The 16,307-nt window shown below is 31.5% G+C and overlaps 1 protein-coding gene across 2 annotated transcripts in view; it reads left to right on the forward strand.

Moving 5' to 3' along the window:
• Positions 1-16,307, forward strand: part of MIPOL1 (mirror-image polydactyly 1) — a 291,999-nt gene that overhangs the window by 64,531 nt on the left and 211,161 nt on the right. For both annotated transcript variants that reach the window (XM_054589247.1, XM_054589175.1), the window contains exons 5-6: positions 1,043-1,178; positions 2,703-2,808. In XM_054589247.1, the coding sequence (XP_054445222.1) occupies positions 1,043-1,178; positions 2,703-2,808 (242 nt within the window). The remainder of the gene's footprint in view (positions 1-1,042; positions 1,179-2,702; positions 2,809-16,307) is intronic.

The raw sequence follows: 16,307 nt of genomic DNA on the forward strand, positions 1-16,307 counted from the left end.
ATGTGACTTTTACCTTTGGCATTAAGGTACTTTGATCCTTAATCGTGTATTATGAAAGTACTACTAAATTAGAAAAATTTCAGTGACTAATATAATTATATTTTCATCTCAGACAAAATTTTATTTTATAGAATATATTTTAACAATTTTACATATGGAAAGCCATTTCTAATTACTTAAAAATTATTCAGTAAGTATATTAATATGTTCCTACTGCGTAGCAATGAGTTATGTTCTTACTGAAGTACAGATTGGAATACACTTTTAGGCAGTAGGGGGAAGGATGAATGAAAAGGTGATAAACATTTTATAACCACATGGGAAAAATAGTTGAGATTGGGCTGAAGCCAGAGTATGAGCTGTCTGGTACAAGTGCAAGAGAAGATGTACCTGGTGAGTACAGCTGCGCTGACTGTCCCAGCCCTCACTGCTTAATCTCTTCTTAGAGGCTCTAAGATGTACCTGTGCTTGATAACATAATATAGTGCCTTCAAAAATAGCCCATGTCTTTTCCTTTCTCTTGCCTGATAGTACTTGTGAATAAGTTGATACGCTTCTCAAATAGCATGCAAAATGTCAAAAAAAAATTTTTGTTTACCCTTGAGTGTTACAGGAAAAGGGTTTTAGTTTTAATGTTTTAAATTTAATAATGAAAATATACTGTCAACCAAACTGAAACTGTTCCGCTTTCAGAGAAGTGAGAAATGGGTCTAGTCCTGACCAAAAGTACAAATTGAATTAATATTCACAGCCCCTAAAACCTGAATACTCTAAACACTGAACCACGTGTCTCTGTATATGTCACTAAATGCTTTCCACAGATTTACCTTTCTCAATTGATAAGAGTAGCACCTCTAAGAAACTGATATATTTATTCTTTTTATCCATAAGATTTTCTTAGTGCACAAGAGAAATTTAAAATTAAGTAACTTTTTATATTTGTTAAAATTAAATTTGTCTCCCCCCATTTGAAGTGTAAAATTTATAGATCCTGTATAGTAGAAATAATGTTTATCTTGCTTAATAGTTTTCTTTGTTACAGCATTATAGAACATACAAATAATGATTTGCATTATGAATATATGATTCCATGTCAAGTTACTTCAGACTTAAATAAAGAGAAGACTATAGCATTTCTTCAAACAGAGTTGGACATTCTCAGAGCAAGCAATAAAAAGGTACCTTATAGAAAATCTGATAATTGTACAGTATACTTTTAGCTGTTGACCTTCTAAATTTGCTTTGTTGTCCATTGTAATTCAGTTTTGTGTACTTCAGTCCTTTAACAGTAGCTCTATATTGTTGCCATATCATCCCATCAGGGGTCCGATTGAGTTGAGAAATTGGCTATAAAAAGCAGTGTCTTTGGTTACTTGCCTCTCTGGCCTGTGATATCATTTCCTTTTTCCTAAATCTGTAGTACATCAAGTAGGTACATTTAAAAAAAAAGATTCATTCACAGGTTTTACTGTGGTAAAACTTTATTTCAATATTTTGGAGAAAGACAAACTGAATGCACTGGTTTCATATTACTTCCTTAACTACTTATCTTTTTTTATCCATATCTTTTTTTTTAAAGATTTTATTTATTTATTTTTAGAGAGGGTAAGGGGGGCGGGGGAGAAAGGGAAGGAAACCTCTCTAAACATTACCTCTGTAACATCAATGTGTGGTTGCCTCTCGAGTGCCCCCCACACTGGGAGCCCAGCCCACAACCCAGGCATGTGCCCTGACTGGGAATCGAACGAGTGACCCTTTGATTCGCAGGCTGATGCTCAGTCCACTAAGCCACACCAGCCAGGGCTTTATCCATATCTTTATGCTATATTTTACCTAAATAATATATGTAATTAAACTTGGGTGATATTTTCATTTACCTTATCTTATAGTGCTGCATTTTGTCCAATCCAATTTGTTATGTCATATTTTACCTTTTCTGACTCTATTTCTAGTTACATTACTTTGAGCAGTAAATAATGTTATGAAATAATATTCATTTTTGTATGCCTTCTTTTTTTTTTAACATCTACTTTCTAGTCTGATTTTTATATTCTAGTTGTTGACCTAATCAAATTGAAATGTGATATTAGGAAATGTTGATCATATGTGATGGAAAACAACACAAATGACAAAAGCTGAGGGAGGAATTAAAGAAAAAAGCATTTGGAGGGATTCTCTGTGAGAGCTGGAAATATTTTCTGAACTTTCATTTAGCAGTTATTTATTACGTGCCAATTATGAGTCAGTTGCCAGTGCCAATTTAAATGAAATATGACAGGATAACATTCTCAAAGGATGATTTGTTTCAAATATTGAGATTATTATCTTAATTAATTTTGTTTCAAAATATTAGAAATACTAAGAGAAGCTGTAAAGCTCTGCTGTCCATTATTTTTTTAGAATAGTCCCTCCCAAGTCATTGGTTTTAAGGCAATGGAACGGATCAGATAACTTTTTGCCATTGTTACTTTTAATAATTATGTTGTTCCTTCTTTAATTTCATTTGCCTACACATACACACACATATATAAAGTGTATATCAAAATATTTTTACAATTTGTATGTCATTACAAGTAATTATTACTTTATAAAATGTCTTAAAACCTTACATATTGTGGGGGGTTTTAGTCCCTGGAATTATGTAGTTGTGCAAGAAATTTGTCAGATAAGAAACTGCTTTTTTTTTTTTTAATGTGTTTAAGCTTCAAGAAAAACTGTCTAAAGAAGATAAAGAACATAGAAAATTAAAGCTTAAAGTAGAACTCCAAGAGAAAGCAACAGAAGCTCAAATTGCTGAAAAGACAGCAGGTATGGTAGATGAGTTCTAACATATGGCCTTAAGAAATGTGCATAAGGTTATTATATTATGTGGCTTGATAAATATTTAGCATACTAGCTATTTGCCAAAGGAGGAGAAGCCCTGTCTTTTTTTTTTTTTTTTTTTTTTTTTTTTGGCTGCTTAGAAAATAGGTGGCTTTAACATCCTGGCTCTGGTATTAGTGAGAGCTTTACCTGTATTCATACTGATTTGGGCATTAAATGCATTGTTAACACGATGTCAATCCAATCACAAAAAGGTTGTTTGTTTTGTTGGAACGGCCTGAACAAACAAGGGGAAATAATGATTACCAGTGTGCCTCTACCTTTCAACCAGCAGTTCAAATACCACTTACTGTTTTAGCTTGCAGAGAGGAAATACTTCTCCTTTGTATGATGATAGTCATTTATTCATTGCCAGTGGAAACCTACATTTGATTTAAAAGTCTGTTCTGTGCAATTAATAATTTTGTATCTGATAATATGGGTGATTTAATAGAGATCATGTTTTCTCTGAGAAGATTAAGTGAAAGGTTGCCAAAGTTTAAGGTTATAAATGACAGCCTTAAATATGTTTTGGAGTCTATCTTTACTTACAGATGTTTGCAAGGAGAAAATTTTTAAATTAGTCCATGATATATTACAGATATCATTACATGATTCTCAATAGTTATGACCTCTCATATATGTACACATATATATGTTACTGTGACTCTCTTCCTCACACTGTTCTAGTGTGTTAAGGAAAAAGAAATTTTATAGAATAATAGCAGTTAACATTCAGAGGATTACTTCCTTATTTTAACATTTTTATATCAATTACAATGATTTTAAGGAATAATTATATTTCGTGAGTGGTTTGAAGTTATATCATATGATCCACTTAACCTTGGTTCCATATATAAAAAAATTATGCTCTTTTAGGTCAGAGACATTAGCAGATATAGCCTGTCTTCAAAATATTACTGTATAAAGTAGGACTAACATTGCTATGAAAATACAGCCAAAATGACCATAAATAAATATTCCAGCTAAATACCAGATGGTTGCTTTTCTGTTAATATTAAGCCTCCATGATTTTTTAAGTGGGGAAATATTAGAGTAGTATATTTTAAGGAAAATTAACAGTATAATAAAAATGAATAATTCATATATAAATTTCGAACAATTTGAAAGTTTCTTGGCTTTTTATAATCAAATATATATATGGTTGCTATTACAAGAAGTACATTTGTTTGACAGTGTTTGCATCATAATTTAACTTTGCATGTTTCTTACAGAAGTAATTTAGTAAGATTTAGGCCATTGTGACTTACTGAAAATCATGAATTAATATGTCTGCATAGCTCATTTATCTCTTGGAGGCGAAAACTCATTAAGCAATATTACTTATTCTTTAAACTTTTGCACAATGTAACTAATAATATACTTCAAATATTACATCTTGGTATATATTTAAGGGTTTCTTTTGACTAAATTATGAATCATGCATGCATAAAATAGAAAGAACTTGATTGCTTTATGATTTTTATTTATTCAAACATACATCATTAAGTATAAATTTTTTTAGTACATGTTGAATGTTAGAAACACGTTTAGTAAGTTTTCATAGCCTCTTAAATTGATGAAAATAACAGTGTTACATAGTTTTCAGAACAAAGCAATCTAGTTAAAATAGATGGCCAACCACTTAGTTTTTAAAGTATAAATTTTCAGAATATATCCTTAATTTTTAATAGTTCAGTCCTATTTTATTGAAAAAATTTTAAATATTTCACTGTGACATTGGAGAGAATTATTATTGAAATATATGAAAATAAAATATCTGAATTGCTTAAGAAATTCATTGGTTTGAAACTACGAGAAATTTAACTGACACTTAGTTGACTCATGAACTTTTTCATATTTTTTCATTATAAATACAGTTTTAAATAGCTTATCTTCTACCTGGCAAGTAATAAGTGAGGTCTAAAAGCAAAACACCATAACAAAAACAATTATGTGAGCACCTAAATAGAAACACTGTAAGGCTATGGTTACATGTTTTATTTAATGTCATGTGAAAGAACAATAATCCACATAAGCATGAATGTTTGTTTCTGTCACTGCTCATTTTTATATATGAAATAAAAAGTGTATTTGGTAAAATATATTACAAACATGCACACATATTTCAGTATTATAATATACTTATGCAGAAAATAAGTATTTAAAAATTCAAGATATTTCACATTACAAAAATACATGCGAAAACATCCTGAACTACACATTGTAAATTACAAATAGAGGACTTCTGGTCAAGATGGAGGCATAGGTAAACATGCCTAACCTCCTTGCAAAACTAAAGCAAAAATTACATTAAACTACAAATATTACCCAGAACTGTCATAAAATTGAGCTAAATGGAAGTCTAACAATCAAGGATTTAGAGAAGCCACATTCATCCCGATGGGTTGGAATGGAGGAAATGAGGAGAGACGTGGAGAGGTGGAGAGGCATAGAGGTGTGGAGAGACATAAAGATACAGAACAGGCAGTGCCACATCCATGTGTGTGCATAAAAATCAGGAGGGATACCTCAGGAGTTAGGGATCCCAAGCCCAGACCACACGCCCCAGCCCAGGGTTCCATCACCAAGAAGATAGGTCCCCAAGACTTCTCGCTATAAAAACCTCGGGGGGTTGGGGTGGCAGGAGAAACTGTGGGATTCTCAAGAAACTCCTTTCAAAGGGCCCACAACAGACTTAAAACTTAGCAGACTCAATCCCTCTGGGATTCAACATCAGGGCAACAACTGAAAGGGCATCAGTGGCATATGGGGAGAAATTGAGGTGATTGGCACTAGGCCCAGTGTCAGGAGACAACTTTCTCCTGGACAAAACTCCAGAGGCCAGCAGCAGCATTGACCCCTCTCAAGCCCTCCCCAACACAGAGCCATGGAGCAGTGATACAGGTAGCCGCAGCCTGGCGATCACCTAAGGCTCCCCTCCACACAACTTACAGGTGTGCTTTTCTACAATAGGTCACACTACTAAGACAGGGAGTCAAAGCAGCTCTACCTAACATACGGAAACAAACATAGGGAGGCTGCTAAAATAAGGAGACAAAGAAACATGGCCCAAATGAAAGAACAAAACAAAACTCCAGAAAAGGAACTTAAAAAAATGGCGATAAGCAACCTATCAGATGCAGAGTTCAAAACACTGGTCATCAGGGTGCTCAAGGAACTGATTGGGTACTGTAAGAGCATAGAAAAGACTCAGAAATGAAGGTTAAATTAAGAGAAATAAAGAAAAATCTACAGAGAACAAACAGTGGATGGGATGAAGCTGAGAATCAAATCAACAGTTTGGAACATAAGCAAGAAAACAGAACAGCAAGAAAAAAAGAATTCAAAACAAATGAGGATAGGCTAAGGAGCCTCTGAGGCATCTTCAAACGTACCAACATCTGAATCATAGGGATGCCAGAAGAAGAAAAGGAAGAGCAAGAAGTTGAAAACTTACTTGAAAAATAATGAAAGAAAACGTCCCTAATTTGTTGAAGGAAATAGACATACAAGTCCAGTAAGCACAGAAGGTCCCAAACAAGATAGGCACAAAGAGGCCCACATCAAGACATACGGTAATTAAAATGCCAAGGGCTAAAGATAAAAGGAGAATCATAAAAGTAGTAAGAAAAAGTACCTGCAGAGGAGTTCCCATGAGACTGTCAGCTGATTTCTCAAAAGAAACTTATCAGGCTAGAAGGGATTGGCAAGAAGTATTCAAAGTGATGAAAACCAAGGACCTACAGCCTAGATTACTCTATGTGACAAAGCTATCATTTAGAATTGAAGGGCAGATAAAGTGCTTCCCAGACAAGGTAAAACTAAAGGAGTTCATCATCATGAAGCCATTATATGAAATGTTAAAGGGAATTATATAAGAAAAAGAAGGTCAAAACTATGAACATTAAAATGGCAATAAAATTCACAACTATCAACAGTTGAATCTAAAAATCAAACTAAGCAGACAAGCAGAAGAGAAACAGAATCATAAATATGGAGATCACTTGGAGGGTTATCAGTTGGGAGAGGGAAGAGGGAGAATGGGGGTAAAGGTACAGGGATTAAGAGGACAATTTGGTAGATACAAATATACAGGGGGATGTTAAGAACACTGTAGGAAGTGGAGTAGCCAAAGAACTTATATGCACGACCCATGGATATGAACTAAGGAGGGAGGGGGATTGCTGGAGGGATTGGGGGTACCAAGTGGAAGGGGGCAAAGGGGAAAATATTGGAACAACTGTAATAGCATAATCAATAAAATATATTTTTAAAAAATAAATTGCAAATAGAATACAAATACATGTTTATAGATTTTCCAGGTCAAATATTAATAAAATTTATGTAGTCAAGGAAATAGGAGCCATTTCCTTTTGATATATAAAATATAAAGACTTATATGTAAGGATTTTCTTATATGAGTCCTAGTTATGACAGCAAGAGAATTAAAATCAAAACAAGAAGGAAATAAATTTAATTCCTTGGTTAAATAAATTAACGGACATTTGTGCTTTGAGACATGTAATAATTAAAATAATTTCTGTAGAATACTTGATATGAGAAAATCTTTATGACCATATTAAGTGAAAGAAGTAGGGGAAGACTGTGCTACGATTTTTTAAAAAGATCTTATTTATTTATTTTAGAGAGAGAGAGGAAGAGAGGGAGAAAGATAGGGAGAGAAACATTGATATGAGAGAAACATCATTCGGTTGCCTTGACTGGGGTCTGAATCCCTACAGTCCAAGTATGTGCCCTGACCAGAAATGAACTGGTGACCTTTCACCTTGGTGGTTGACATGCAACCATCTTTGCCACACTTGTGAGGGTTGTATGACACAATTTTTTAAGTGTGTGTGTGTGTGTGTATGTATAAAATATATTTTATATATATAAATATATGTATTTTATAAAACAGGCAAATTTTGGTAGTATTAATGGATGTATGACAATTTTTAAAGTGTGTGTATATATAATCTATATCTTGTATATAAATAGATTTTATAAAACAAGCAAATTTTGGTAGTATTAATGGATGTTTTAATGTTTTCAATTAATATTTGTATGCTTTTTCAGGTTTTTTCAGTGAGCATGGATGAGATTTTGTTTTAGAAAAAGTAAATGCTACTTTTAAAAGATGTGAATTTTTTAAAAAGATACTTGGTTTCTAATCTTAAAATAATTCCTGTGATAAGTTTGACACATAAAAGACCAAATAAAGCAAAATTTTATGAAATTCATATGATGGCTGTGATCAAATCTTGTTGTCTTACCCATGCTATGTTTTTAGTGTTTCAGATTTGCTCCTTATTTTTTCTGTGTCTTTATGTGTATTATGTAACTTATGTATGTATTAATCATCTTTTCTTCTCAGTTGATTATATACTATAAGAATATGGTATGAGAGTATTCAAAACTACTTAAAACAAAAGGTGCTCAGTTCTGTGTGAGGCAGAATGAAGTAATGGAAACGCCAAAAACCTTGGAATCAGATTGTTCCAAGTTCAAATCACAGCTTTCACTTAATATGGATTGACTTTGGACAAGTTACTTAGTATCCTCTGTAGGTTTACTTTCTCCCATGTAAAATGTGAATATTAACTAATTTACCAGATTATTTTAATGGCTAGAGAAAATACATACAAGTACCTAATACATAGCTAGTATGGTATTCAGTAAGTTGTAGTTAATAATTGATGTTAGATTATTTTTTTCTTTATGACATTCTTAAACCTTTGATAATTCAGAAATCTTGAAGAGACTTTTGTTTAGCTTTTAATTAAAATTCATAGTTCACTCTTTATTAAAAAGAAGAAGAAAAAAATCAGAAACGAAAGGATTAGATGATGCAGAAATTGCTGTTGAGATACGTATATTTATTAGTACTAGAGCATTTTACTTACATGTGAATCTGAAATAAAAGAAATGGGCTTTAATCTAAGGTGTACCTATAATAAAACATTACAAAGGATTTGGGCTTTAATCTAAGGTGTACCTATAATAAAACATTATATAGATTCTTTTAATAGCATGATTCCCATTTCCTTTGCTTCCCTGATGGTATTTGCATGATAGGAATTGTATCATTCTAATGTGATCTCATGAGAGTTTGAAACTGAGTTGTATCCTTTATCGTGCTAAAATCTCAACTGATTGACCCTTTTACCTTCCCCTCTTTTATTGACATCACCATCATCGATACTGTTTTTATTAGGCAAGCATAGGAACTGTACTAACTTTTTAAAATTTCAAACTAGAAATATTTATTGATGGGCTATTATGTACTAAGACTGTTAGGCACTGAATGTACATCAGCAGATGGATAGATTTGTAATTTCAAACATTCCTTTTTCTGAGCAATCACTTCTTACTCATATACCATTGCAGTAGGTGGTGGTTAAATGTTCACACTTCAGATTCAGGCCTTTTTGTTTTATGATTTTTACCACTTTCCTTGTGTGACCCTCATTGAACTTTGATTAAACCCTACTTTATAGGTTGCCGTGATGTTTAAGTGAGGTAATGTTTATGAAATACTTAACCCATTGAAGTCACTCAATGAGTGGTAAGTATGATTATAAGACGATGATGTCACCATCTTGTTTTTCCAGACTTCCTGGTCTGAGAGGGGCATGTGTACCCAATGTAAATAACCATCCCACAGCTGTTTATGTATGTTTTGTTTCAGAATGAATTCATATGCATTTCTGTTGAAAAATAGTTTTAATGTATTTTTTATTTTATTCTCTGCAGTTTTTAGTTTTCCTTAATTTTCAGATTTAATAATATTTAGAAAGTTTGAAACTATGGAAATTGTTTTTAATCTCTACAAAAAAAGAAAGTAAGAGAAAAATATATAGTAAGTAGGTCGTCTTTACTTAACAGAGCTAAAATGAACAGTTCATTCCCTATTTGTTAGTATTGGAAAAAATATATCCCATAGTAGCTGTTTAGGACTTTTACTGTGTTTTAACTCATTATATTATATATGTGGATAATAGTATTTGAAAATTTTTAGCATATATGATCTTCAAATACTAGGGGATACTTTGGAGAAGCATAGCAGAAACATTGACTCTGTCCTAAGCATCCCTTCTCATCTAAATAAAATGATTAAACCACAAACACTTCAAAATTTGTTTTACATAAATTGAGTTTGATAGTGAGAGAGTATTGTGTAGCCTGATTTGCATTCATTAATTTACTCTTAGGTCAGTGATGTGGTTATAACTTTTAAAAATTACTTAATTTTTATTTCTCTATTACATTGACAGTATACAGATGATTAAATTTTACACAGAAGAGTATTTAAATAGTTTGTTATTTTTGCAATACTTAAAATATTTGTTTCCTTAAAAGTATTATTATTCTTTTTTTTCCCTCACACTAGAGTCTCTGCTTTATATGTTAGTTATTTTTCTTTCTTGCATGTCATCCATTAAAGATTAGCTGTGGAAGGTTGGAGCATGGAGAGATTATGAATGACAGAACAACTCCTGTAGAATAATAATCAGTTTTTAGTATTTAATGCTGTTTGACTTTTGCAGACACATTTCTTATTAACCTTTGGTACAAAGATAAATCCAGGTTCCTGATATCTCATGGAGAAGATGAATTTGAGATCCTCTTCCAATTAAACTGAAATAAGGCCAATATTGGGTTTTAGCCAAAAGAACTCCTTAGTTCCTAAGTCTTATGTTTATAAATCTATCTATCTATCTTTCCATCTATCTATCTTAGTTACATTTTACATATAATTCAGTGGGTACATAATTTGCTTAGCTTACTGTATTGTTTCTGCAAACATTTAATCTGTTTTTTTCCTTTAAACATAAATTCTTTTCTATATGCTTAAATTTAGAGTGATATTTTATAAATAAAAAAACATTATCAATCCCTTTTTATTACAGAAAATGTTAATTTGTTTATGTTCTATTGTCCAAAGCATCAGAACATAGAATTCCTGAAACACAGAGTTTAAGTTTTTCTATTCAGGTTAACATGTAAATGTTAAAAGTATAGATATGTAATCTACTATTACATCAAATATATTAAGACACCTTAACGAATTAACATTTATAACAAGGAAATAATAAAAATTGTTGTGTAATTGAAAATGCTTACATTGTTCTCTTCTAAAAAAAAATTGTTACCGATACACCATGTCTCAGATGATGTTGATGGCCTACGGATTAAGAAATACAGAATGAATTAGTTGTATATATCAGGAGAATAGAAAATAACATAACATGTACTTCTAAGAAATAACACATTGGAACCTCATTTTTCTGTGTATATAATGGGCATAAATAAAAGGTGATAACCTTCAGTCTTACACTAAATGCCTTAACAGTATTAAATTATAATGGAGCGTTCTCTCTCTCTTTCTCTCTCTCTCTCTCTCTGCCTACATGTTTTATTTTGGAAGAAAAAAGGATTTCAAGAATATGACCAGGCATTTCAGATAAAAACAAAAAGCCCATCTCTGTGAAATACAGTAGCTAGAAATACTGATAAGTAGAGGTTGATAATATTATTATCTTTGGTTGCAGAATCCCAGGGTATGAATCAGGATTAATTACAATGCGTACCTGGTCAAATAATACCTGCGGGTAGATTATGGCCAATGTTATAACCTCCCTCCCTAAAAAAGTGTTTTTCTTGGGAAAACAAAAATAAGCATTGAGGAAACAGAGAAACCAGTATGGATAACAGTAACCATCAATTGGCAATGTTTTATTAGTTATAGCATACTATGGAATTTAGCATGATATTAAGCATTTTAGAGCATATCAAATAATTAGGGCATTTAAGACAAAAATAACAGAAAACTTTTCAGAAAATGATTCTTAAGTCTTTTCCCACATGTGTAATGAATTCTAAAAAGTTTAGGTAACAGATACATTTCACAGAATTTTCATATTGACATCTATTAAAATTTATAATAGGTATTCTGTACAGAAAGTAATTTAAATATTTCTTAAAATTATATTTCAAAAGTGAATAAAATAATTGATATTATGATACTACAGAGAAAAGCTTTTTTCTACATTAAAAATTATAGCTCTAATATGAGATATATTAAATATTTGAATATAAACAGCATATTTTTAGAAAGTTTTCTTAATACAGTCTTTGAGTTATATGTATTAAATACTTGTGTGTAGTAGTTGGGGGTTTTGCAAAAAAGTTCTTGTTTTACAGTTTTTCTATTTAAACATATTTTGTATAATTTTCTAATTAATCTTTACCAATTCCTGTACCATTGCTAAGAACAGTAGGTCCTCAATAACATTTTGTTATACCATTGATGAGTTGCCATAGGAACTTAATTCTTGTTTATTTCAGTTAACCTATGGTAAAATTGGTGTCCTTAATCGTTGTTTTGCTTAAAGTCACAGAACCTATCAACCATTTGAAGTGAGGACTTATACATTTATAGCAACTTTACCGAAGAAAATTTTAAAGCATATACTAGGAGCTTAAAATGCCAACTTTTAATGTGGTAGTCATACTTCTAGGAATTTTCTTAAGTAATTAACTAAGAACATACATAAAGATTTGTGTACAAAGATGTTCATTACAGTGTTATTTAATTTACATAGTGGATAACTGGGAGCAGTATAAGATCTTATGTATATTAGGAACATCTTAGTTCATTCAAATAGGACATGTCTAAATGATAAAATTCCATGTAAAATATAAAATATTTTATACTTTTCACAAGTATGGGAACATATTCTGTTTATTTTAAATATATGCAGAATGTTACAAACTACATTAAATATTTTTGTCTCCACATTTATATTACAATGATCCTATATTACTCTTTAATCAGAAAAGGTTATTTACCAAATAATCATATAAAATATATAACATCAAACCCCATTTTAGAAAAACATAATCATCTCTATTTCAAAAGATGTACTGAAATAAAAATTTGAACCTAGAATTGTAATGCAAAAAATTAAAGCATCAAACTATGTAGAGTAGGTTGGTTTATTTGCTACTGGTGTGGGGCATTTACCATCTGTGTTTAAATTTCCATTAACCAACTTATACAGAGAGAAAAGGTACAATTTTTAAGGAAATTAAAAGACCTAAGGTTATGTTTGTGGTTCTGGAATATATATTTGGTGATCTCATATTTTCAAGGAATGCATTTAAAAATCATACAAAGTAGCAATAGTAGCTATTCAGACAATGTAACATTCTTTTACATGTAGTAAAGACCTGTCTTTTACAAAGCTATTATCTATGTTATATTTGTTCTTAGAATTTTGGAACATAAACTAATCAGTGATTATTTTATGTGTTTCAAGTTCAAATCCTAATGATTTCTTCTTTCCTCTCTTTATGTTCAGCCTTTCCTATTTACATAACTACCTTGAGGATATTAACAGAGTCTCTTTCTCAGGAAATGTCTGTCCTTCAAATTATGTTATTTAGAGAATCATGATCCAGTGTTTAAACTAGAGTGTTGTACAATAAACTGTCTTCTACTGTATTTTAAAAGTAGTTTGAGAAGTGTACAATATGGGTTTGTCAATAGACTTGGGTTCTACTAAGAAAATATGTACTCTGTCTTGACTCAATAAACTCATACTTAGTATGGTTCAGCTTCTTCATATTTACTCTTGCCCATATTAGAAAACAATTAGCTTACTAAACAAATTTGAGTATTTGGTGGTGGTGGTAGGGGGTGATCCTCTCTGAATCTTTTTTGAATTTGACTAAGTATTATAGGATATTTGATAACCATGTTTAAAAATGGAGATATCCAAATATTATTGTAAACACCCAATGATTTGTTTTACCTACAATATAAGTATTTTACTTGGTTGGCTTACATAGTAGCTAATAATATTTGTTAATGTAATTTAACTGCTGTGAACCTTTACTGAACAAATATTGAAATTTATTCAAGTCAAAGAAAGAGAATCTCTAATGACTTTTGTTAAAGCTTCTATTTAATAGTTAAGGACAAAAGTTTGTATGACATACGAGATGCAATTAACAGTAGATTTTACATTTAATAAAAAGAAAGAAGCATGCGTATTTGCTTTATTCATTCCATCATAATTTGCAGTAGAGCTGTGGGTGTTTAATGAGCAAATTCCAACTAAAATGCTATATTGATTTTCTAGTGAACTTTGTAATAGTCATCCACCTTGGAAAAGCTCAGTGTTTACAATTAAGTTTTCTTTACTAAAAATGTTTGAGAGTTGCATATTGATCTTTAAAAGTACTGAATTCTAGAAAGAATCATGTCTTTCATAATCAAATATTACATAAAATCTAATAGGAATTAAAAATTATCATTGAATAATACCTTGCTTTTGGAAAAATTTCTTAGCATTTATAAAATGTATAATCTGATTTTATGTGTATGTCTTATGGCATTTTAAAGTTTAACCTTAGAATACTCAGAGGATTATCTTCTTTATTAAATACACACATTATTTACATCTTTAGAGTTGATACAGCATTAGAGAGAAAAAAAATGTTTCTTTTTTTTTTATCATACACGAATAAACCCTTAGTGCAAAGCATTTACCGTTAAGCATAGAGATAACTAAACTAATATTGCTAGCCTTACCCCTTCCAATCAAATGTTATTGTATATAAAGTGGAGCAAAGATGCATTATATGGCACTTTATAAAGACTTTATCAAACTTTATAAAAGTCATAGGAAGCCTATCAGCATTTGAGATTTAGTAATTAGTATTTTAACATTTCCAGAATATTTAACATGTGCCAGAATATTTCAGGGTAATGTGATATATAAGGTCTATCTGGAAAAAGTCCAACCATTGTTAATATAAGGATAACAGTGTGCACAATGACTTAAGCTGGCATCCAAGGAAAGCGGACTAGAATGTGCATATGTGAACAACAACTTCATTATACTAGTCAGTGGGGGCAGTAGAGTCCATTGAGTGAACATTTGTACTGTGTGGCTGTTGGATCCAAAATGACTGAGTGAATAGAGCAAGAAATCTGCATTAAATTTTGCATAAAGCTTGAAAATTCCTCCACAGAAACTATACATATGATTCAGAAGGCTGCAGCTATGGGCAGCTGGTGATTGGCAGCTTCATCACAACAACACATCCACTCATGCATCATGTCTCATGCAGAGTTTATTTGTGAAACATCAAATCATCCAGGTGACTCAGTACCCCTACAGCTCATATTTGTTGCCCTGCAACTTCTGGCTTTTCCCAAAACTAAAATCATCTTTGAAAGGGAAGAGATTTCAGACCATCGATAAAATTCAGGAAAATACAATGGAGCAGCTGATGGCGATTAGAACTGTCTGAGGTCCCAGGTGCCTGCTTTGAAGAGAACCGAGGCATCATTGTCCTATGTTCAGTGTTTCTTGTATCTTGTATCTTCTTTGATAACTGTCTGTTTTTCATATTACATGGCTGAATACCTTCTGGACAGAACTTGTACATGTTAATCTGCACTTTGATTACTGTTAAACATCATTTTGTCTGTCCTGTCTTCTTTACAAATTAGAAGTACTTTAAATGTATCTTAGAATATCATGATATTTTTTACAAACTAATATGTTATTATAACATGCAGTATGCAATGTAGAATAGGTTCTGAGTGATTTTTCTTTCAGTCTCTGTTTACAGTTTTTTGCATGCTACAGAAAAAGGCTAAAAAGTGAGGAATTTTGTGTAGTATTTTTACATGTGCAGATGGTCCAAATTAATCAAAAACGTGTTTTTTAGTAAGTCTAGAAGTGAGGCCAAATTGTGTGTCTGTGGATTGAGAGTGGTGACAGTAGTGTGTCAGGGAGGTAATATTTGTTAAGAATCCATTTTATTTGGCAAAGAGTTGTCTTTATTATCTCACTTAATCATTTCCCCACAACCATAAATGGTGGTATTATGTATTTTCTAGACCTGAATTGCAACTAAAATAATTTAATAAATGCACTGTATACAAAAACAAGTTGCCTAAGTTTAGTGTGATACGCTGATTCTGAATCAAAGTCCATATTCTTTCTAATACACCATGTTGCATTTTCTAGGCTGTTATAACTGTCCTACCTGGAAGGAGATTATATACAATTAGAAAGGGAAAATAAAACTCTTTATTGTATACTACAGTATGGGCAGGAGTTTCCTTGAAAATAGTGTGATGAATTGATACATGGTAACAAAATTTTGTAGCCACAGAAGGCCACAGAGCAGTAAATGATACTACCTTTAAAAAACAAAAACTATAAAAATTGTGCTGAAAAGTACTGGTTCTTCCAAAAGCTGGGTTCATAACAACAATCCCAACCTTATCTAAATTGTCAATTAAAAGCATTTGGTGTTATGCAAGTAGATACCTAGTTGTTTCAACATAACTTGTCATGTAGTTTGTTTATCCATTCATCTGTTGATAGAAATTTGGGTTGTTTCTAGTTATTGGCTAT

The sequence above is a fragment of the Pteronotus mesoamericanus genome, unplaced genomic scaffold, assembly GCF_021234165.1.
Source record: "Pteronotus mesoamericanus isolate MK-2021 breed Mesoamerican mustached bat unplaced genomic scaffold, CSHL_Meso_final contig_100, whole genome shotgun sequence".
NCBI classification, from domain to species: Eukaryota; Metazoa; Chordata; class Mammalia; order Chiroptera; family Mormoopidae; genus Pteronotus; species Pteronotus mesoamericanus.